The sequence below is a fragment of the Accipiter gentilis genome, chromosome 14, assembly GCF_929443795.1.
Source record: "Accipiter gentilis chromosome 14, bAccGen1.1, whole genome shotgun sequence".
In the NCBI taxonomy this organism is placed as follows: domain Eukaryota; kingdom Metazoa; phylum Chordata; class Aves; order Accipitriformes; family Accipitridae; genus Astur; species Astur gentilis.
In genome coordinates this window covers 22,810,697-22,833,188 of record NC_064893.1, presented here as the reverse complement: position 1 = coordinate 22,833,188, position 22,492 = coordinate 22,810,697, and the positions used below count along the sequence as shown (strand labels likewise).

Below are 22,492 nucleotides of genomic sequence, written 5' to 3'. Positions count from 1 at the left end.
TAACCCTCACTGTTGGGAGAACGGTGCTTATGATGTTAAAGGGTTCATTAAAAGGTGGGTGTCAGAGATGACTCATTTGGAGAGTTTCTTCTGCAGTCAAAGGGCAGTTTAAATTGTTTCTTAAAAAGCACAAGTGAATCTGCAAAAAGCTGACTTGCACAGAAGACAAACCTCAGGCCACCTCATCTGTCCACAGTTGCTCGCATCAAGAGGTCACCACGAAGAAACTTCTTGGTCACAGTGTTCTTCACTTGTGCCTGGTATAAAAACATGGTCTGTGCTTGGAAATTATACCCTGGTTTCCAAATGCTTGTCACTAGGTAAGCCTCAAAACTATAGTGAACCTTGGCTTTGGATTCTCTTTTTTGTTTTGCCATATCAGACTGTCTCACAGTTCGGCAGGGAGATGGCATTTTGTTTTGTAAATACTCACAGACAGAACTTGAGATTTCCCTGAAAGGCTTTACAGCTTTGTGAAAAAGTAGATCAAATCTAGTAACATATTGAATTTGGCTACTGAAATTTCAGGAAGATCAGTGTGATGAAATGTCCTTAGTTTGCCCTTGGGAGAAATGGTACCTTCATTATAACAAAACAGCTTTTTCATATGGAAATAGCAGGTGGCGGGAGTAAAAACAGACTTTCATTTTCAGAGAAACAGACGGAACAATTCCAAGAAAAGTGGAATAGCAGAGATAGGTTGGAATTGTTCGCAGTTTTATTCTGAAAAATATATTTTACTTTTGCCACGATGGAAGTGAGAGAAGGTGTCACCCCATACCCTCTGCATTCATCAGTCCAATCAGCATACCTCAAATACGGGAGTCTGCTGTAAGGACCAGAGTTTAAATACAAATTAGGAAGAAATCTAGTTCAGTTTGTTTGGGAAAGCTCTAGAAAACCTATCCCAGAGCTGCACACAGAATTTCTGGGGAGAAAAAGCAATTAAGAGCACTGAATATACGCAATAATCCTTAGTGCCAGTGTCAGACAAAACTGAACTCACAGCTCTTGGTTCTGTGATTTACTAATCCTTTTATCAGGCCTATGCCATCCTCTGAATTATTTTCCAGCTCTGACTGCTGGTAAGCATTTCCTTGGAAGCTGTGGACTGTTAAACTATTAATGGTCCCATGGTAGGTGCTTATTAAGAAAAAGACACCTTGAACCGCAAACCAGAATAAAGAACAGATATCCAGTTGGAGATGTGCTACTTCAGAGCTCTCACCCTGGCTTCTCTAAGAAGAAAAGGTTTTGAGAGTCATTTTCACAGGGAAGCGGAGGAATGGTCATCTCCTCTTCTGCAATTGATTCATTGCACACTGGAATTTGAGATTTGGGGCAGAGATGGAAGGAGGAAAATTGTTGTCCTATTTAGGAGCAGATAAAACTCCACCCTCTGCTGTAAATTCTTTTTTGAAAGTCAGGGTTTGCACAGGATGAAGGCTAAATATTTCATGCATTTATTCTAATTATAAAGAAACTCTTCAGAGTTCCAGTCAGCTTGTATAGTTCTTTGAGCTCCAGATTTTTAGACCTTCAGATGGTTCCTATTTAAAAGGAGTGAAGCAAACACCAAAAACCCAGGCTGGACTTTGAAGTATGGTCTGAAACAGATACATATTGCTGTAAGAGAAGCTGCCTTTCCCCAGAGACATTCAGAGAAAACATCAGGCCAGGCTCCCCTATACTTTATACCACAGAAGGAGCTCCACCACTCTGTGTATTAGGGAGAGGTTTCTCCCATATATGCCGTAAGGAGCCTAGACTTGTCTAAGTTGATCTCACCAAACCCCAAAGGGATCCATCCTCCTGCCAAATGGAGGTTTTTTCTTTGGCTGCATCTCCCCAGGAAAAAGTCCAGCTGACCTGCACCCACTGAGGAGTGACACATTATCAAAACTTTAACAGACCTAACTCAGTTTACAACATGGAGGTATATTTCTTCCATACCTACTTTTCTAGCACAATTCACACTTCAAAGGCACCTGGAAGGTAGCTGGTTGTGAGGAAGCTGGAGCTTTGCGAACCCCAGGCAGCCAAGCCTTGGAACTGACACTGGCTTGGAAGATCTGCACAGCAGACTGGTATTAAATACCAAGAGAGAAAAAGAATGAGAAATCAGGAAATGGAATAGTACTGGTATTTCCTAAAGATCAGATTTTCCTATAAAATGAACGCTTGCCACGCAATTTCAAAAGATCAAGACATTTGTCTGTCTTTAGGGCTTGTCAGAAACAGCTAATAAATAAAGATCAGGGTTTGGGAAGTTACCTCTTCAAACCTCTCTTAGCATGCTGCTTTGAAACTGGATTTTCTTAAGGTCGTTGAGTTGGCAGCTTTGAAGGGCTTCCTGTGTTCCTTGGCTTGAATTTTTTTTAGGCATTACCTGGCATCAGATATACACGACAACTCTACAAATCTCAACAGCTACAAAATTGACAGCAATATATTCTGTTCCATTTCTGCTTGCTTTTTGTACTGCCACTATTTACGAGCCAAACATAAATTACCTGAGTTTAATTCATGACCCAGAGTTCAGTGCATTTCCCCAGAAATAGCATTCTCTGTTTGGGACACTACTGCCAAAATTGCATTCCAGGAGCTGAATTCCTATCCCATCCAAGACATTTGTTCTACCCACATTTCCCATCATACTATTTTATACTATTTAGGTCATTTATATTTTCATGCTCCCACAGTTACTTCTTATATGTTGCTTTGTTCTTTGCAATTATGCTCGTAACTGTGTTCTCTAAAGTCACCTTCAGACCTTTAAACACCTTCAAATTAAAATAGCCATTTGACTTCAGTCCAAATGGCATTTAATAGAAAAGCTGTACTAACCCACTTGCATTCCTTGGACAGAAGGAAGAACTGAAAGATGCCCAAACGAAGTATTATTTAGTCTAGCATTTAGCTGGCAGAGACCATGAGGAAAAACCTGCTGCTCTCTGCTTTAAATGTTGCTTTAATTAAGGTTAATAATAATGCTAATATTAATTCTATCCCATGCAAGATGTTTATCCCTGATCCCAGTTTGGTTGTAAATTTAATTCTAACTAACCTAATTCTAGTTTTAACTTCATCACAGCTGTCTGTAATGTTACAAGCAGTGTATGTACAGAGAAAATATGAGATAGACATGAAATGTAGAAATTCTTCTCTTGGGGCTTCTTTTATTTCCTATTGCAGAAATACTCATGAAAAAAAAAAAATACTGTTTTCCTTTCTTGTCTTCCACGTTGCTTCCTTACAAGCTTCCTCCTCATATCTGCCCATTCAAAGCAGCACCACAACCAGCACTGACAGATGATGAAATTCGTAATATACTGATCAGACTTCTGCTGGACATCCCAGCCATCAGTTCCAGCAGGGCAGCCGTGATAGCTGTCATAAACCACTGTGCTAATTCCATTTGGGATCCATCACCTAATACATTATTTAGTGACCTGTGAGATCCAGCTCTAGAACAACGGAAATGTTCAGGCTATAGACTCTCATCCATAGAGCAGAAGATAGAGACAATTAGTAACAGAAGACTCGAGAAATAAGATATACTTAGTGCGTAACGATTACATTTTGTGATTGTTTCTGCCACAGCATGAAAGTGTAACACCGTCCCTTTTCCTTCAGAGAAACACAGCTGGGTAGCCAGGGAGACATCAATTGCAGGGACCGTGATCGTGCAGTGCCATCAACTGCTCGCTTCTGGTATGCACAGCATCTGAGCCCTATTGCTTTCAACAAAAATGAGCGAAAAAAACCCTACGAAAATTGAGCAACTCCTCAGGATTTTATTTTCTGAATGAAAGTTTATCGATATAAATGCAATATTTTGCTACAAATCTCAGGTTCGCTTTTCTTGTGCAAGAAGCCGGACACCTGAGGGCAGGTACCTTGCTGTTGAGAGCTGCAGTTGGAGCAGCTCAAGCACTTGTGCCATCTGCTGGGAACAACTTAGTTTAGTGTTGCTGCTTGCACAGGGAGCAGCAGACCCAGCCCTCCTTGTTTGGCAACAGGCCATCTTTGACAATGAGGTTGTTCCGCTTCTTTTAACTATTATTGATGCTAAGTAAACTTCATGCTAGAGAAATCCTGTCTCTTTAGTGAAAGCAGTTGCAAAAGACAGGAACAAACTGTCCTTGCACACCTCAGCTGTCTGCAGAGAGGCTGCTTCTAAAGGTGAATCCTATTATGCAGCTGAAGAGCACAAGTCTCACAATTCTGGTAATGAACCACTCCTCTAATGAGGGGACTCCATCTCGGCCATGGGCTGTCTCCTTTTTCGGAGCAGAATCCTGTAATTTCCTTCCTTGTGGTTTTAGTCTGAGCCTGCCTACAACTCACCATGCACATGCCAACAAGCATGCTCTCGGCGCAGCCATTCTGCCCTACACAGAGCAATGACAGGGTTAATGCTGACCATCTGCTAAAGCTAAATTTGATTTTTAATTCTTCATGCTTATTTCCCTGAAATGTATCTCTGGGAAAACATGAGACAGCAGTGCGTTTTCTGCTGGAGAGCCAGGCAGGCTGGTCTCTGTGTTGAGCTTGTTTATTCATGGATCAAGCCTGTCCCTGAGATAAAGGCTGTTCTTTCACAGGATTTTGGATCTCCTGTCTCGGATCCTTTGAGCTGCATCAAGCCAACTGGGCTTCCTCCGCTGAAAGGTGACATTTTGAAAGACTTACTGCTGTTGCAACATGTTTCAGAGCTGAGGTTTGGTGTTAGTTCCAGCCCTCACCGGTCTGTGCCTGGAGAAACTTCAGGATGCATTGCTTATCTCTCCCACCAAACCAGGCATACAAAGACTAGGAAGACCCCAGGGTACGAGGAGCTCATGGAGGAATGAACTGTAATATTAACACAGTTGGCCCTCAGTGGCCTCTGGCCCACGAGGGACCCAGCCGCAGCAGCAGCAGCATGCTCTCTGTAAAAGCAGAGGGTGGTATTTTCACCTTTGGGACTACACGGTGCTGAATTGCTCTACAAGTAATTTGCGATGCCGAATGCGCGGTCCAGAAATACCAGCTAAGAAAGATTGCAAGCACTTTGGAGGTGATGATTGGAATTTGATCTGGACAAATTGTAGGAGCAGTATAAAGGGATCTGGGGGCACCTCGCTGGAAGTAGGAGGCATGAGCTGTGACAACATGGGCAGGGCAGTGACGAGCTGGAGTAGGCAGCAAGGTGAGAAGGTTGAAGGAGGTACAGCAGGCGACTAAACAAACATGTGTCGACAGTACACTTCTACAAATCCTGTATTATATGTGGATCTACGTGAAAGGAGCACTGAATACAAATAATTCTGCCATGAGTCAGCACTCCCAAAGCCTCAGCAAGAACACTGGGAACAGCCCAGACAGACACTGGGAAAATAGGGGCTATGGAGAAGCAGGGGAAAAAAACAAGTTTCACCTAGAGAAGAAAAAAACAAGAGAGAGATATGACAATAACTGATCTAGCTGAATCAGTGTTTGCAGCTTAAGATAACACGTGGGTGCCAAGTAATTTTCCTTTTGACTTTCCAAAGTAATTAACCTTCGGACCAAGACTAGGCAGGAAACTAATGAAGTCCTTCCATCATCGAAAAGGAATCTGACAGTGACTTTGACGGCACCAGGATTGTATCTGAAAGTGTAAGAGAAAATTGGGCTCCAGGACACTGTAATTGAGCAGCATGCCTTTCAGCCCCAATAATAATGCTTTGACAAGAGGTGCTGCTATAAACTTGAGACTTGGGAGCGGGGGTGCGTGTGTGTGTGTGTGTTCAGTCACTTCTTATCCAAAAGGATTACATGCATTATAAAATTGAACTCTTTTCCTTGGATTCCGTCTTGGAGACAGAGCTAGACTTTTCCTCATGCCCCAAAAATGCTCTCTCTCGCCTAAACACCATTTATTACGGTTGCATAAAACTTATCTACCCGATAAGGATCTTGGTTTTTTTCACTGAAAACACGCTATTTAAATTGCAGGGAGGAGCCACTACTGAAACAGCGTTTAAAGGTGACCTCGCAATTCAAAGCGTTTGCGAACTTTTCCTCGTACGACGGGGCGCAGAATGGCACCCGCTGCCTGCGCAGGTGTCCCTTATCGCGAGGTTCAGCCCGAGAACGGCCAGAAAACCAAAAAATGCCGTCGCCCCGTCGCTCGAGGAGCTGCTGCACTTCCCAGCCGGAGCAGCGCTCTCCCCGCGGTGCCCACCACCGCCACGGCGGTCGGCACTGCCCGGAGACGGAGCCCCCCCGGCAAGACAAAGAGCTGACGGCCCGAAGGGCGCCGAAGCACGGCAGGAAACGGCGGCCTCATCCCGGCCCGACAGGCCCCTCGGCCACCTCGGCCTCCCCCCGCCCCACGCCAACGCCCCCGGGAAGGGAAGGAGGGAGGGAGCGGGGGAGCCGGGGAGAGCCGCCCTGCGGCCTGGCCGAGCCCCCTTCCGCCGGTGGGCGCTTCTGGGCCGCAGGGGCCGGGCCGGGCCCGCCCGAGGCGGGACAGGCGGAGGGGAGGGGGGGCCGGAGGCGCAGGGCTCCCCCCGCCCGAGGCGGCTGGGCCGGGGCTGGGGGGAGCGGAGGGGGCCCGGCCCCCTCCTGTCGCTATAGCAACCGGGCGCCGGCTGCCGGCCGCCGCCGCCCCAGTGGGGTAGGCGGGAGGGGGCGGTGGCGCCCCCTGGCGCCGGAAGGGGCGTGGTCGCGGCGCCGGAAGCGGGGCCGCAGCGCCGCAGGGTGTGTGTGCGTGCGCCGAGCAGCGGCCGCCGCGCTCCCAGTCGCCTCGCCCGCCGGGATCCAGGCCGCGGTGCCGCCGCCCCCGCCAGGTGAGGGTCCCGGGCCCCTCCCCGCCGGCCCCGCCCGCCGCCCGGGCTCCCTCCCTCCCCCTCCCCTCCCCTTCCCCTTCTCCCGCCGCTCGGGCTGGGCCGCGCCGGGCCGCTGCGGCCCCGCTGGCGCCCGCGGGGGGGAGGCCTCCCCGGCCTGCCCCCCGCCCGCCTCCCCGCCGACCGTGCCGGCGCAGCCCCGCGGCGGGGAGGGGCGTCGAAGGCCGCAGCAGGCGGCGGGGGGCCGCTGCCGGAGGGTCCCCGCGCGGAGCGGGGGGGCGGCGGCGGCGGCGGGTCCTGGCTGCCCGCCGCGAGTAACGGTGTGACCCTCCCTCGGCTGCTGCCGCCGCCGCGGAGCCCGCCCGGGCGGTGCCGCCGCCTCCCCGAGCGCCCGGCCCGGCCCCGCCCCGCCCCGAGTGAGTCTCTTGCTCCCCGGAGGGCGAGGCCGGCCCCGCACACCTGTACCGAACGGCCAGCGGCGGCGGGGGCTGGCCCGGCGGCCGGGGGAGGAGGGAAAGCGAGCCCCGCCGGGGCCGGGGCCGGTGACAGTGACAGCTCTCCTCTTCCCAAAGGCTCCTGCTTTCACGCCCCCAAAGCAGGAGAGGGGTTTGGGGCGTCCTCGCAGCTTCACCGACCCAGGAGGTGGGTGCCCAGCCGAAATGCCGAGCCCTTCCAGCCTGAGAGGGGAGGTGCCGTTTCTGTGCCGGCTGGTATGAGCCTGCTCACGTAGGAGCGAAGGGGATCACGGAGATGTCGTGAACGCTTTAGAAGGAAGCGCAACGATTTTATTATCATTATTTTCCGATTTTGGTCGCTTCTGACCACTTGGGAATAGAGATGCGTTTAGAGAGGACACCAGAGGGAAAGAAGGCTGCTTCAGGCCAGCCCCCGGTCTACAAAATGGCTGGGCAGTAACCCCAGACTAGCAACCATAGGTTTTATTTGATGTATGTATGATCAGATATTAACTGGGGTGATCAAATGTCAGTGGCGTGCAGTCACCGTGTTAGCATGTGGGAGCAAAAATGCATCTGCCTCAGAGACTGCAATGTAAACTGGTTGCTTTCAGCTAAATTCCTTATTAATAATTAAAATAACTTTTCTGGTGGTAGGAAAACAAACTGCACCTCATGCAGCACCATAAAAGCTAAATTCCTACATAAAAATATCGGAACGTTTGTAAGGTTTTGTAACTTCGGTGACTGTAGGAATATTTGTGTCTTTATACATTCACTGCTGCAGGACACCTCAGTCAGAAATTTTAATACTTCCTTATGGAAAGAAAAGCTTGCTTTTATTTTAAAATAATAATGAGACAAACTGGTCTAGAAAAGAAAACAAGGAAGAATGCCAGTGCCTTTTTCACTCTTCATATCAAAGGACTGCAAAAATATAGCCTGTATAATATTTTGTTTATTAAATTGATACCAATAAAGTGATAGACTGGTTGCACAGATGGGCCTAGTGCAGTTTGCTCAACCTCATTATGTCAGTACCGCATGTTCTGATCTCTGCTATTTTGATGTTGAGTCTTTTTTTTTTTTTTTTTTCCTAAGCAGGCCTTTGCCAGTATGCAGGTTTTTGTGCTGCATGTGAATAAACTAAGATGAAGAGGAGTTAAGTAAATAATGATTTGAATAATGAGGTAGAAAGTTAGTGCTCTAATCCACCTGGTATAGTCATACATCCCAGTAAGACTAGGCGTTACCGTAGTGTGTCTTTTATGTGGCCGCACTTTTTGCCCCACCCTGCAATATAAATACTGTCGGTTTATTATTAACAAAAGTGATTTACCTGTGATATGAATACATTAGTTTGGCATGAACTTTATGCCTGGGGGAAGATTTTTTGGGATAACTCACTATTTCCACCTGGACTCTAGCCAAAAACAATCCTGCTAGTTGGAACATAAAGATGTTACCGTGTAAGTATATTGTACTTTGGAACTGTGTGCTTGTCTCCACCTGCAGCTGTCCTGTGCAAAGTGCTATAGGTATGTAGCAGTGCAGTGCTTTTCAGCCCGCAGTCTCTTGTTTAAGTGACATTAAGAAGAACAAGGCTACTGTCACTAAATTTAAGTTGTCCTTACAATATCAGTATTCCTACACGCTATTGGTACTTGTCATAGAAATTTCATAATTGTCTATGGAGACTGAAAACTCTTGAGTGTCAGTTTATTCAAAAATTATATTGGTCAGTTTTAGGAAGCAGCAGGTAATGATGGCAGAAGATGGACAGAGGAGGTTTAGGCATGGCTTTATAGAATGTTAATTTTATCTGAACATTTGCATAAAGATTTGAGCTGAAGGCCACGGTAGACGGTTAATCAGTAGGTGCAGAGGAGGCTAAAGTTATGTGCTGCACAAGGTCAGCCATAATATCACAACTATGAAGTCATTTTCCTTTTTCCCTCACTATGTTTGCAGTGTATTTTACTGAACTTGTTGTTATACCCAAGCTGTTGACAGTTGCGGAAGATTTCACTGTTCAGATCTTAACAGACACATTCATTTTCTAATCAGTTATTTAACAATACATGGTAGCCTTTGAAGGAACCAAAATAGAGAAACGCAACTAATAACATCAAATGCCTAGTACCACGAAAAAGCCAGGAAGGTTCCTTGCACTCCATTTAAAGAGTCGATGCCTTTCCTGTAAAGAATATCTATTGGGAACAATGTCTACTTGACAGTGGATGCCATCAACATCATGCAGATACTTGTGTCAGCATGTGTGTACCTGAATTACGGAGAAGGATTTTCCATTTGTTTTAGAAATAGTATCTCCAAAGCTCTTACTCTCTGTAATTATAGAACTGTAATTTAAAATCCACTTACCTCATGTGAATGTTTAATTTCTGAATGAATTTCCTATCCAGAATCAAATAAGGTACGTTCACATATTGTTGGAAGATTGAACTACAAATTCTGTACCAGTCTGCTGCTTTTCCTGTTCATTCCTGTTTGAATGAACTTAGAAACTTTGTGACTGAGAAGTTTGATTACATCCCATTTCACCAAATCTGGTTTTACATTCATTTCTCACAGTGAAACATGCAGGTCTATTAACCTGCATCTATACTTGACTCATTAGCGACCAGTATGTCAAACCAGTAACCACACTGCTTTCTCACCAGTATTTTTACAAAGTGGAAGCATTTGTCTGATAGATTCTCATGCTTGCTATAAAGAGAAAAACAGTACCTAAAAATCAATTACTTAATTAGCATCAGAAGAACAGGTCATTGAGAGCAGCAGACTTCAGGCCAATGTAGGCTCATTAGTATTGTCTCATCAGTTCAATATGTTATATAAGCCAGATTTTTTTCAGTGTCAGTTTTCATGTGATTTCTGCAGACTTTAAACACAGTTACTTCTGATCTGTTTTGGCTTTGTCCTAAACAGCTCATCACGAGTGGAAACAATAAAGGCTAAGAAGCAGATGTAATAACTGCTGAGCAGTAAGATATAGTTCTCAAGCTCCTGCAGTCTTCTGAAGAACATTATCTGTATGTTTTACTCCTCAGCTGTTACTGAGATGTAAACATCCAGTTCTGGGTGTCCATCCACTCTTAAAAGATTGGTGGTGTACTGACTTCAGGTGCTGTTCCCAGGATGGTTGCACCATCCCCCTCTCACTGCATCTTCCACTGAAAGTAACGAAGCAGTTACAAACCGATGTGTTTTACAGGTTCTGACCTTGACCTTTGATGCTTTGTTTCAGAGTCTTGTCTACACAGGCATAGAGTTTTTCTGGGGGGCGGGAAGGAAGCACTTGTAACTTCTACTACCTGCATATATGCTATTCTGCATTTGTAAGAGAGATTGAAAGAACTCTAGGCTGTATGGGAGATAGAGGGGAAAAAAAATTTTTAAAAATTACATTTCAAGTGTGGGATTTAGGGTGATTCAAATTTCTGGCAGCTGGTACTATTGGCTGTGACTGCTGGCTAGTGGTTGGTATTCCTTATTGTAAATAGTGTCTACCCACTTCTTTATGGAGGACTACTAAGTTGTGGTTTGACAGATTCTTAAGAAGACAGTGTCTTAAGAATTTGAAATGTATTAATGCATCTAATATGAGAATCTTCTGCTTAGAACGGGCAACTCTCAGGACTCCTCCATGGCTGTGATCTGCACGTCTCTGCTCCTTTTTCCATCTTCCCTCTTTCCCCCTTGCCGACATGGCATGGCTTCATTAGTCCTAGAATAGATCATTCCTGTCAGCCTCCTGTGCATCACCTTTGTGTGTTTCGCTCCTAGCTGCAGGTAACCTTTGTTAGATGGCTTCTGTTTGTGGCCTAGGAGTATTTTTAGCTCTAGGCTTTGCTTGTTTCAGACTGTGGCACACTGATCCATTGTTAAAGTGTGGCTTTCATCTCCTCTATGGGAGGGACCAGTTATAACTGATAGTTGCTTCTTTGCTTTTTCAAACATCACTCCTTTCCTTGTATCTTTTTTCCTTCTGGCAAACACTTCCCTCTTTTGGAGCTCAAGCCAGCATAGCTCTGCAAAGCTCTCTCCAAGCTTCTAACAAGGTAAGCAATGGAGAATAAAATAAGGATTTTAAGTGTTCCTTTATGCAGCACCCTGTGAACGAAATAATGGTAGGCTTACTGTTGATTGCAGATGTTTTGGTGTGGGCAACGATTTTCTTACTGCATTTAAGTTCTGTTAAATCCATGTTATTGAATAATACTTTGTGTTTCATAGCAAACCTACTAACAGTACAGATATTAAGATTAATTAACTAAACAACTCAAGGCCCTGTATACAGATATTATTTTTTTTATGTCAAAACTAAGCCAGTGAAGTTCTGAGGAACTCCATCTTCAGTATTGGTTTGAGTTACATTTAAGATGTGCATAAATTAGTTACATTACTGAGGAAAGTTGTTTGATGAGAAACAACATTCTAATGCTTTGTGCTGGTATTTCGCCTATATAATTGAGATGTTAAACTGGTTTCTGGGTCTCTTTTATCCACTAGGTCTTAATGCCCTTGCAGTTCCCTCTATGATTTCCTTCATGTGTCCTTATATGAACCCATTGACTGCCATGAACTGGCTTGCATCTAAAGATAAATATGTCAGTGAGCTTGATGAAACAAACTCTGCGCCATCTCTAAACTAAACTCTATATTGTTTGTAAACGGATTTCTGCATGGATGACTTGTCTACAAATTAGACCAGTATTGGCAAAGTGCAGATCAAAGATAAAACTGACCTTTCAATGGCAAAATGTAAACTCTGTTGGAGCTACTTGCCTCTGGACTTCAGTAAGCAGGCTTTTTCTACATAATAATCACATTCCGTAAGAAGGGGAGAAGATAAGACGGTTGCAATAGAAATGCTTCTAGAAGCTGTGCAGACTATGAGGAAACTAGAATTGCTCTAAAACTGTTTTGTTTAAATGTCTTGTTATTTAAAGTTGCCTCTTGTAACTTAAAAAGCATTCTTCAGGTGTACTTTGTACATGTTCAGATCTTAGTGAGTGGATAGAGAAATGCCACTCACAAATTACTTCCTGCGTTAAGTACATAGTCTAAATTTAGTGCTGAGTTAAGAGAATGGTTTACAAGGTTTGATAGACACCACAGTGAAAAGTGGGATGGGTTCACTCAATGGTAGACAGTCTGATGATTTCCTTAGGCTTGTTAGGTATCAGTACTAAGATATACTTCAGAGTAGGGAGAAAAAATTCACATCATAAACTCCACTTATCCCTTTCCATCCTCAGGAGCTATCCTTTTGATAAGTCTGCAGAAGCCAATGACAGTATAGCATATCCCCATGGTAAAAGCCTCTTGGGAAAGACAGAGCCAAATTAATCATGCCTTACAAGAACTTGTCACACTGCTACCCACAGTCAGCCTGTCTTGTTGAGAGTTTCGATCTGAAGTCTGTGTGTCACCTTTTAATAGGTGCCAGAATCCACTAGTTTAAATGCAGTATTTAAAATGGAACTGAACTGCAGCCCAACTTTAATTACAAGTCTGCAAGAGGTCTCTTTCCAGGAGGCTGGTTTTAGCATTAGATATCCTTACTGAGTGCCTTACAGGGATGGATGCATTAGGCTAGATCTGCAGAGGGTGAAATGCAAGCAGGAGGGAGTGTGACCTGCAAATATATAGCAGGTAGGACATTTGGTTGCTGGGTTTACTTCAGGAGCTTTCATGGGAAATAAGAATGTTTGATTTGATATCTTGGGTGATTTTTTAATTATTTTTGCTAATGTGAAGTATCTTCAGCTGGAGGGGTTGAATACGCTCATCCCAAAATAATTTTGTAGTTGGGACTCCATACTTGGCAGTAGGAAACTCTGAAACTGCTCATACACACGATGGGAATTTGGGTCTGCATCTCATTGTCCTGGCTGAGGATTTAGTATAGGGGCCTGGTTTCCCTGTACAATAGTGTGCTAGGTGACACTTTGATTAAAATACAAACTGAGCAGTGTGTGCAAGACGTTCTCTATCAGGACCCTGTCAGACTGGGATCTTCAAAGGAGACAGCCAGGGAAAAGGCTACAGCAATCCCTTTCAGCCTGTTGGTTCTTTCTAATAGGGCTGTAGATGCTTTTCTAATGAACAGAAGCCTATGGAAGACAATTATAAACTTATTGTTTGTGTTTGCTTTTTATTGTTCTTCTAGAAGTTGCTTTTACGCTGTTAGGTCTCGGCCTGAAAACTTCTCATCTGGACAGTGAGAGTTTGATTGGGATTTAGGGAGTAGGAGAAGAACATTATTGCTCAGTACTGACAAGAATAACAGTTCTGGGTCTGTCTGAAAGTGAACCTACACACCTGGAGAAATTTTACAGATTAATTTGGGGCATTTGGGAGTTTGTGAGGTATCGAGGTCCACTTACTTTGATAAAGGCAAAGAAACTTGTTGAAGTTCTCCCGTGAACATGGCCCTAGGTGGCCAAGTATAAGGTTGGTAGCCCAATGGCCAAGTTAACTATATGTTAGCATTGTCTTGTAGAAGTAAGCAACACTCAAGCTGCCTCACAGACACATTCCTTACTAACTTCATTTTTCATTGCTTAAGGTCTTCAGGGACCTTGTGGTCATGTGATAATGTTTTTCTTGGCTTCAGATATTAAACTACATTATCAGAAATGATAAACAAGTTGTTTCCATGTAAGCAATTAGTTTTGCAGTAGTGACTGTCATGTTGGCCATGTCCCATTTGGGTTTTGTGAATGTCAGTGTTATTTAAAAGGTTTTGAAAACCTGAGACTGCAGCCACCCTAGCTATGTAGAATTGTCCGTTCTATGTACGTTGATGCGTGTATAAAAAAAAGTTTTCTGGTAGAACAGTATAAATGTACTTTCCATAGTTGCCAACAACTACAACTTTACTGGGTATGGTTTATTTAAACCCACAGAAATACCTCATGTAGTGTGCAAAAAATCTTCAGTGTCAGGAGGAGCTGTCCAGTGCTTCAATGCTCCTAGCTAGTTGCTGTTGTATAATAGTGGGGGGGGACGACAAACCAAAAAAACCCACACCAAAACCAACCAAAACTGGTGGTTTCTGGTTTAGAACATGCAGTGTCTCCTAGGCTGAGCTGTGGGCCATATAGCAAAGGGGAGAGGTTTACATAGGGAATATACTGTTGTGCTGTGCTTAATGCCAATACACATTTTGCTGCACTTTGAAGAATAATGCTTACATATCTTCAGGATTGTGATTAGTTGTTTACACATAGAAATTATACATATTTGGTGAAAGCTCAAATAATTTTTTAAAAAGAAACCCTTCATATTACTTTGTTAGAGTTGATAGATTTTCCACTTACTAGTGACTGTGAGTTCTGCTTCACTCTTTAGCATTAACTTCCATGATGCAGACAATTGAGACATTTTTCTCTTATTTTTATTCACTGCTTATTATAGGAGAGCCATGGATAAAAGTGAGTTGGTACAGAAAGCCAAACTGGCTGAACAGGCTGAGCGTTACGATGACATGGCTGCTGCTATGAAGGCTGTCACTGAGCAAGGACATGAACTGTCCAATGAAGAAAGGAATCTACTCTCAGTTGCCTACAAGAATGTGGTTGGTGCCCGTCGCTCGTCCTGGCGTGTAATTTCCAGCATTGAACAGAAAACAGAGAGGAATGAGAAGAAACAGCAGATGGGAAGAGAATATCGTGAGAAAATCGAGGCTGAATTGCAGGATATCTGCAATGATGTTCTGGTAATAATCCAACAGCAAAAATAACAGTAGTTAGTACTGTTAGTAGTTAGTTACTGCAGTACAGTAGTTAGTACTGCAGCATTCTTCAGAGAGGCTTAAGGAATCTTACTAGTGCTGTAGACACTGCAGCACCTTAGCAGGGGAATATTGCATAGCCACATACGTGGGTCCAGTTCTAACTCCTAAGTCATCTAGTTTGTCTCTTTGTTGAATTTGTTATAAAAGAGCTTTTTTTTTTTTTTAATAGAAGAAAGCAAATGAGGTAATGTTGAAGATCCTTAGCTGCTGGCTAGGGGTCACCATGAAAACAAATTTAGATCTGGGGCACTGGTGTGAATCCGGCTAAAAGGCCTACCATTTAAATTATTTTGTTAAGGAATGCTGACATCCTGAGGCTTGTTTAGGACTTTTTTTTGGATGGAGAAGGTGTGTACTTCTTCCCACAACCTGGTTTTGCAATTTCTTTCACTTAGAGGAGAGGGATTCTTTTTATTGCTGTTCAGTTTGCTAAAGATCAGTCAGGAGCAGTTGCTGTCAGTACTGTTAGTCTTTCCATCTCTTTCTGAATGCACATGTGCTGACTGTGCCACTATTCAGTTTTTCAGCTGGAGCTGCAGATAGAATCAGTTTGCTGTGAATAATGTCACTGCTCTGTATAGAATTCAAGTTTGTGGCAGCAAAAGTGACCAGACTTGTGCTAATGTCAAGCTGCTGCTCTTCGTTAGCTTGGTTGTGGACATAGGTTTGCATCAGTGTATTTAAAGGAAAATCTTTGTAGTCTTGAGCCCTGATAGCCGTTAGATTCTGCAGGAGTGAATTGTGTATAGCCTCAGCACAGCAAGTTTTCTGCTTTCCAGTAACTAGGTTACAAGTAATTTCTCTTTTTTTCTGAGTTTAGACAACAGTAGGCAAAGTGATTAACCCATGAGTATACATAAGTCATTGTTAATGTTTTAACAGTTCATGCTTACCATTGTAACGAAGGTTGTTTCAGACATTATTTTTATAACTTGGGGGAAAAAAAAAAAAGATGTTTTCTTTCTTAGGAACTCCTGGATAAATACCTTATTGTCAATGCCACACAGCCAGAAAGCAAGGTCTTCTATTTGAAAATGAAAGGTGATTACTACAGATACCTCTCAGAGGTGGCATCTGGGGACAATAAGCAAAGTAAGTAGAGATGAAATCTCTCATTCTGCTGGGGGCCGAGCAGGATAAAGCATGAAAAATACTTGTGTTCTTTTTCCCTAACGTGAAGTATTTATTTCTTTTTGCTACTGCTCTGTAGTATTGAAGATGGGTGCAGCGCAAGTCACTTTTAGAGAAAGACTTCACTGACATGAATAGAAGTGATTGACAGACATTCATCAAACCAGTCAAATTCAGCTTGCAGCCCCTGACCTCTGACTGATTGTCAAGCATATTTGGCAATGTAAAAGCCTTTTCCTGGAGAATGTGTTTTTTCTCATGGAAAATGCTTTGTTCCTATCATCTCTTTTTTAAACTATGAATTTAGCTTGTAAGTCTTCACTGTTTGCAAGCTTTGTGCATACAAATATGGGATATTGGGTTACTGGGTCCTAAGCCAATTAATCCTGAAATGTTGAAGTAATGCTGAACTGTGCCTGAATTCCTGGTGAGTGTCTGGTGTAGTCCATGTCTTGCAAACTTAGTTTGACACCGTTCTGGAGCTGATTCTTACCCATTAGCCAGGAAGGGACTGTTGTCTTTCCTCTGAAACCCCAAGCTGAAATATGACCTACCTGCTAAATGTTTCCTTCAGTTTAAATATGTAGTTTTTCCTTCAGTTTAAATATGTAGTTTAGATACCTCTTCTTCCCCATATGGTTTTGTCTGGATTATTGTCCAGATCTTCTACTACTTCAGCTGAGGGAACTGGGGCTGTTGAGTCTGGAGAAAAGGAGGCTGAGGGGAGACCTTATCGCTCCCTACAACTACCTGAAGGGAGGTTGTAGTGAGGTGGGTGTTGGTCTCTTCTGTCAGGTGGCTGGAGATAGGATGAGAGGAAATGGCCTCAAGTTGAGGCAAGGGAGATTTAGGTTAGATATTAGGAAAAAAATTTTTACTGAGAGGGTAGTCAAACATTGGAATGGGCTGTCCAGGGAAGTGGTTGAGTCACCATCCCTGGAGATATTCAAAAAGCGAGCGGACAGGGTGCTTCAGGACATGGTTTAGTGGGCATGGCTGATGGTTGGACTCGATGATCTTGAAGGTCTTTTCCAACCTACATGATTCTATGATTCAGCGAGGCTGGAAGTGAGTGTTTAATCACAGTACACTTTGACTTAGGTAGAGCTTGTGTATATTCAGATTGGTTGGTATTTATTTTGAATAAATTTCATTTTAAGTCTCTATTAAAATGTTGAACTGAATTTCTGTATGTCAAAGCTTTATCCAAACAAATATTTCTGCCTTAATAGCTCAGCCAGTGGTAGGCTTTTACATCGAAAAACATTGAAAGAAGCGTCTGTGCATATGTAATTGTGTGAATACCTGGTGGCACATTAGTCTAGACCAAGAATGTAATAGCTTCCCCTGTGAAGTACAGTGATGTACTGTGCATTAATATGATTGTAATTACTTCTTGCAGCAACAGTAGCAAACTCTCAGCAAGCTTACCAGGAGGCATTTGAAATTAGCAAGAAAGAGATGCAGCCGACACACCCCATTCGACTTGGTTTGGCTCTAAATTTCTCTGTCTTCTACTATGAGATACTAAATTCTCCTGAAAAAGCCTGTAATCTGGCAAAGACGGTAAGCAGACTCTTCATATTACCAATTTTTGTGGAGGCTAAGGAGATAATTACATGGTTGCAATAGCACTTTGCAGATGATTATACTTTTTCATATCAAATTCCTTAAAAATGCTGTCATCTTTAAACTATTGTCATTGTAGCATACTTTCAGTAAGTTAGTTAGCTAGACTAGCTTAGCTTTAAGAAAAGCTAATTTGCTAGTGCAGTTGATCTAGTGAAAGGGGAGACAAAGTGCCTCTTCTTATGTCCATGTAATTCTCTTAGAATGAGCTTGTGTCAAATTTGAAAACACTTGTATTAATTTAGCACTTCTGAAGTGAAATATTTATTTAAATTTGAACACTTCAGCAAATAGATGAAGTGTCATCTTTGTGACTATAGTTATAGCCTTAAATGTCCTCGTGTATCTGTGTGCATGCCTCTCTCATTGGACCAAAAAGAGCCTGTGTGATGGGTTGTGCCAAACAAATATCTAGTCATTTTTGTCTTAGCCTTCTCCCTAAAATAGGATTAGAGCCTTCTAAATGGAGCTCCTTTGCATCTGTGAAAATGTCTGGTACTAATTTGAATAATATGGCATTAGGTGAATCTTTGCATTCCTGATACGCACTTCAATAATACTTTGTAACAAGAAGTGATGTTTTGCTGCATAAAATGCTGCTGCTGTTCCTGCTTTTTTAGTTAATATGCTTACATCCGTTTGAAACCTGAATGAAGAAATAGCACTTATTTGTGGCTCTTGGCTCTCAGACTTGCAGCACGGGCTTTCATGATTGATGGGAAGAATGGCTTTATTAATCTTTTGCAGAACAGACCTGATTTCCTATGCTGTTTTGAAAAGAAATCTAAGACCTTTCACCCCACTGTCAAAACCCCTTTGTCTTCCATTTTCTTGCCTACTTAACTTATGTACTATATATCAACTTAATGGTACCTTTTTCTTTTACTGCCAATTTAGACAGTGAGACCTTCATTTTTAATGAAGGTATTGCTTTTAAGTGTTGTTCTTAAACCTGACTTCAAGCTGTGTGAATCAGTCTTCAGTATGACAGAGAGTGTGCTTGCATCTTCAGTACTTGGTATTGGCATGGTAGTGAAGTTGTTCTGGGCTTTAATCCGGACCTCCGTGAAGAATTCTGCTTTCCCACTGGTGGTCTAGTGATCTGGTGTTCACTTTGTTTTATGTTTCTTCTCTTGGTGGAAAAGAAAAATTCTGGAAGCTTTTGAATAGTAATGTGGTAAATTTGTAAGCTCTGTGTAAGCAGAAGTGAATTCAGAGAGCAGAGCGTGAAAATGCTGTCTTGCATATTTTTAGGCATTTGATGAAGCGATAGCAGAGCTGGACACGCTGAATGAAGAGTCTTACAAAGACAGCACTCTGATCATGCAGCTGCTTAGGGACAACCTCACTGTAAGTATAATGGGGCAAACCGTGGCACTGTGTGCTGTTACTTCTTTAGGCTGCTGGACTTCACTAAGTGGGACTTGACATCTGAAGACTTATGTAGTTCTGTGCTATTAAAAGCCTTTTCTGAGCCATTAACTGCATGTCTTTAACTGCACTGCTTTTTGTAACCAGACCAGTTAGACTTGCTTGTTTAAACCAGAAATCACTTGTTAACCACTGAAACAAACTCAGATTTTTTGTAACACGAAGTGGAGTTTGTCTGTTCTCAACACCCGGCTTTATGTTGAGCTTGCAAACTTGTGCTGGCTTTTTACTTGTTCTCCTCTAACCATTTTCTAGTTCATTATTCTTTAGCTTTACTGTTAAGTTCAGTTTTGTATTGCTCTTAGCTGAGAAAATTGCACAGCTACTGCTAATTATGCTGTCTTCCCTTTCCTGACAATTGTAATTAACTGTGTGCTTTCAGCATAAACATGTGTTCATATTTTCTTACAGCTATGGACGTCGGAAAACCAGGGAGATGAAGGGGATGCTGGGGAGGGAGAGAACTAATGGCTGTCACGCTTCACTATATGTTCAATGTCACCCTGTATCCTACACATATATCCCTTTGTGCGACAAGCAAAAAGAATAGTACATCGACTTTCACAACCTCAACGTAGCAAAAACTGTCTGTGGGGTAAAAACGGTTGGTTGGTGTTTTGTGTACTTAAAGCGGAGGTCGGTTATTATAATGGCATTCCGAACTTTCCTATTATGAACATTTACAGTTATGATTACCGTGTTTATATTTTTAACTGAACACTGTGATTATGGGTTTTGTGATTGCAATTGACTTTACAAAACTCTTATTGGTAGAAGAGTAGACATCAATTATGTAACTCTGGCGAGCTTAATTTGGCACCAAAATAGTCGAAGTACAATTCTGTTGTAAAGTTGTACAGAAAGTTATAGAGATTCTATTGTGACACTGGGGCATGGAAGGAAAACAGTCCGATGTATGGCATTCCAGTTAGTAACACTGCTATGAATTAGTTTAACAGGCACACTCTGTAGACATTTGTAACCAAGTCTGAGGCACCGCTTTCAGTCAAAAGCTCACTGTCAATCCTATCTTTCTGTGGATGGGGTTTGTTTTGGGGAGGAGGGTTATGGGGGAGTTAGCAGCTTGATTTCCAAACTCTTTACACTGGCAGATAACTGGGATTTGACTTTTAAAAGTGCTTTCATGCTCATACGACATGCATGACTAAGCCCCTTCCCACAGCAATAACTTACTTAATTATACCTTAGATATTCTTCAGTAGTGAGAATTCTTGGTTCACTACCATGGACTTGCAATAGGAGAAGATTCAATTTTTTGAATGGCCTTATTAGTTTGGATGATACCATGAAGAGATCTACCACTTTTGCATTACTTTACTCTTAGGTGAATCGAAATCTCCATGGTATTCCCATTTGGAATTTATCCTGAAAACTTAAGTAATCCACTGAGCCATCTTTAAGTTCACTTTACAGAAATTTTTCTCCCATTGGACTCTGTTCATCCTTGACCCTCTCACCTGTTTAAACTCCATTAAAGCAATTTTGGACTCCCACATATGCGTCATCCTTTCTTTGATTGTGGGTGATGTCAGGATGCTGGGTGAGACCTGAACCTGCTGGAGGACAGGTTTCTTTCTTGGATATTTGAGAGCTGCCAGTGCTGTTGCAGTCTTCAGCTCTTGTCTGCCATTTCTTTGGTAGTACCAGGATCTGGCTCAAATATTCAGGATTTCCCGTTTATTGTACTGGAATGCAGACCTACACATTTGTAATGCTTGTAATATTTGAGCTCCAAACGTCCTCACCTAGTTATGTTTCAAACATGTCCCATTAAATAAAACCTAATAAGAGTTGCGTGAATAATGCAGTGGAAAAGATTAGGAATAGTCACCTATCAGTCTCGCGGTATCATCCCCCTACCTTCACATTCCACTTAGGTATAGGATCCATCTGTTTGTCTGTCCATCTGTCTGCTGAAGAGAATTTCATGCACTGATTTTAAAACTCCCCTCTACTAGCTGAACAAATTGTGCAGTTAATACTTGGCGCTTGATAAATGCAGTAGTGAATGTGGAACCGAGCCTGTCTGTATATCTGGTAGCTCTTTTCGCTTTGTTTTTACTGACCAGTATTCTGCCTAAAGTTTGCTTCTGTGACGGTTATATTGCCTAGCACACACGTGGTTGTGAGAATAGTATAGCAAAAAGAAATACCTGGTTATTGATGTACTAGATTTGTGTATGTCTTTTAAACAGTTCTAGTTTCACCTTACACAAAATAATCAGGAAAGTGTAAAAGAATACGAAAGTGAATAATAAAAAAAAATTTTATCAGTTGTTTGTGTCTTTCATCTTTGCCATACTAGTGGCAAAAAACTTGCAGGAGTAAAATCACCACTTCTATTAAATGCACAGATCTTGGATTGTGTGAGTTGATTCATGGTTTCCAAATGGTGTGAATACTTACTTACTCATCCCTTTGCAGAGAGACTTCCCCCCACACACCCTCGCAGATTTGTAGTAGAGAACACTGGTTCTCTTTGGTTTTGTTGAGGTCATACTTATAATATACTGTCATTGCAGGGCTTAAAAGAAATGCAGCTATAAATATATATTTAACTTGCCATGAGTCATTGCATGTTGTGTGGTTGAACACACTGTACATGAGAAAGGTCTGTTGGTTACATTTAAAGCTTTAAAGGCACCTTTCTGAACACAGGGTTAGCTCTTCAGCTGGCCCTCAGTCAATCATCTGTTTGCACACCCAGCTGCACTAGTGAACCATAGCCTGCATACATTCCAGGTAACTCTGCTCTTCTCAGCTGGTGGTGTGCAAAAGCACATCTAAGTGCACGTGGAGGTGTCTTCCTGGGAATAAGGGTGCTTGAAGAGATGGATAGCAGTAGCCAAGGCTAGTTGATACCAGTCAGCCTAAAAGCACTGAGGAGGTTGGTTGGAGCCGAAGCAAGTGTCCTTCCTGCTTTTGGACCCTCGCTCGCTCCTGCAGTGGGATGATACAGAAGTGTGCTCTGGATAATGTCACTTGGCTTCTTTTGATTGACCACTACAAAGGCATTAGGACCAAATCTAACTAGCTGCTGATCAAGCACTGATCTGTCCTGTGCCATGGCTTTACATAGTGGTGCCTCTGTTTATATCTCTAATTATTGCTACTTTGTCATTTTCTTCAGCCTTTATGGACATACCTGCTCTTAAATGATTTTATAGTGTTCACTAACTCCCAGT

General features: G+C 42.8%; 1 protein-coding gene across 3 annotated transcripts; it reads left to right on the top strand.

The window, feature by feature from the left end:
• Nucleotides 1-6,684: 6,684 nt before the first annotated feature.
• YWHAB (tyrosine 3-monooxygenase/tryptophan 5-monooxygenase activation protein beta) lies at nt 6,685-21,580 on the top strand. Of its 3 annotated transcripts, XM_049817400.1 has the most exons (7): nt 6,694-6,818; nt 10,913-11,352; nt 14,717-15,017; nt 16,064-16,187; nt 17,629-17,792; nt 19,110-19,205; nt 19,698-21,580. In XM_049817400.1, the coding sequence occupies exons 3-7, from the start codon at nt 14,724-14,726 to the stop codon at nt 19,752-19,754; spliced, it is 735 nt and encodes a 244-aa protein (XP_049673357.1). In that variant the 5' UTR covers nt 6,694-6,818; nt 10,913-11,352; nt 14,717-14,723; the 3' UTR covers nt 19,755-21,580. The 3 variants fall into 3 exon arrangements, with proteins under 3 accessions (XP_049673355.1, XP_049673357.1, XP_049673356.1); XM_049817398.1 differs by lacking the exon at nt 10,913-11,352 and having other exon boundaries at nt 6,685-6,818; XM_049817399.1 differs by lacking the exons at nt 6,694-6,818; nt 10,913-11,352 and adding an exon at nt 11,804-12,091.
• The last annotated feature ends 912 nt before the right edge of the window (nt 21,581-22,492 follow it).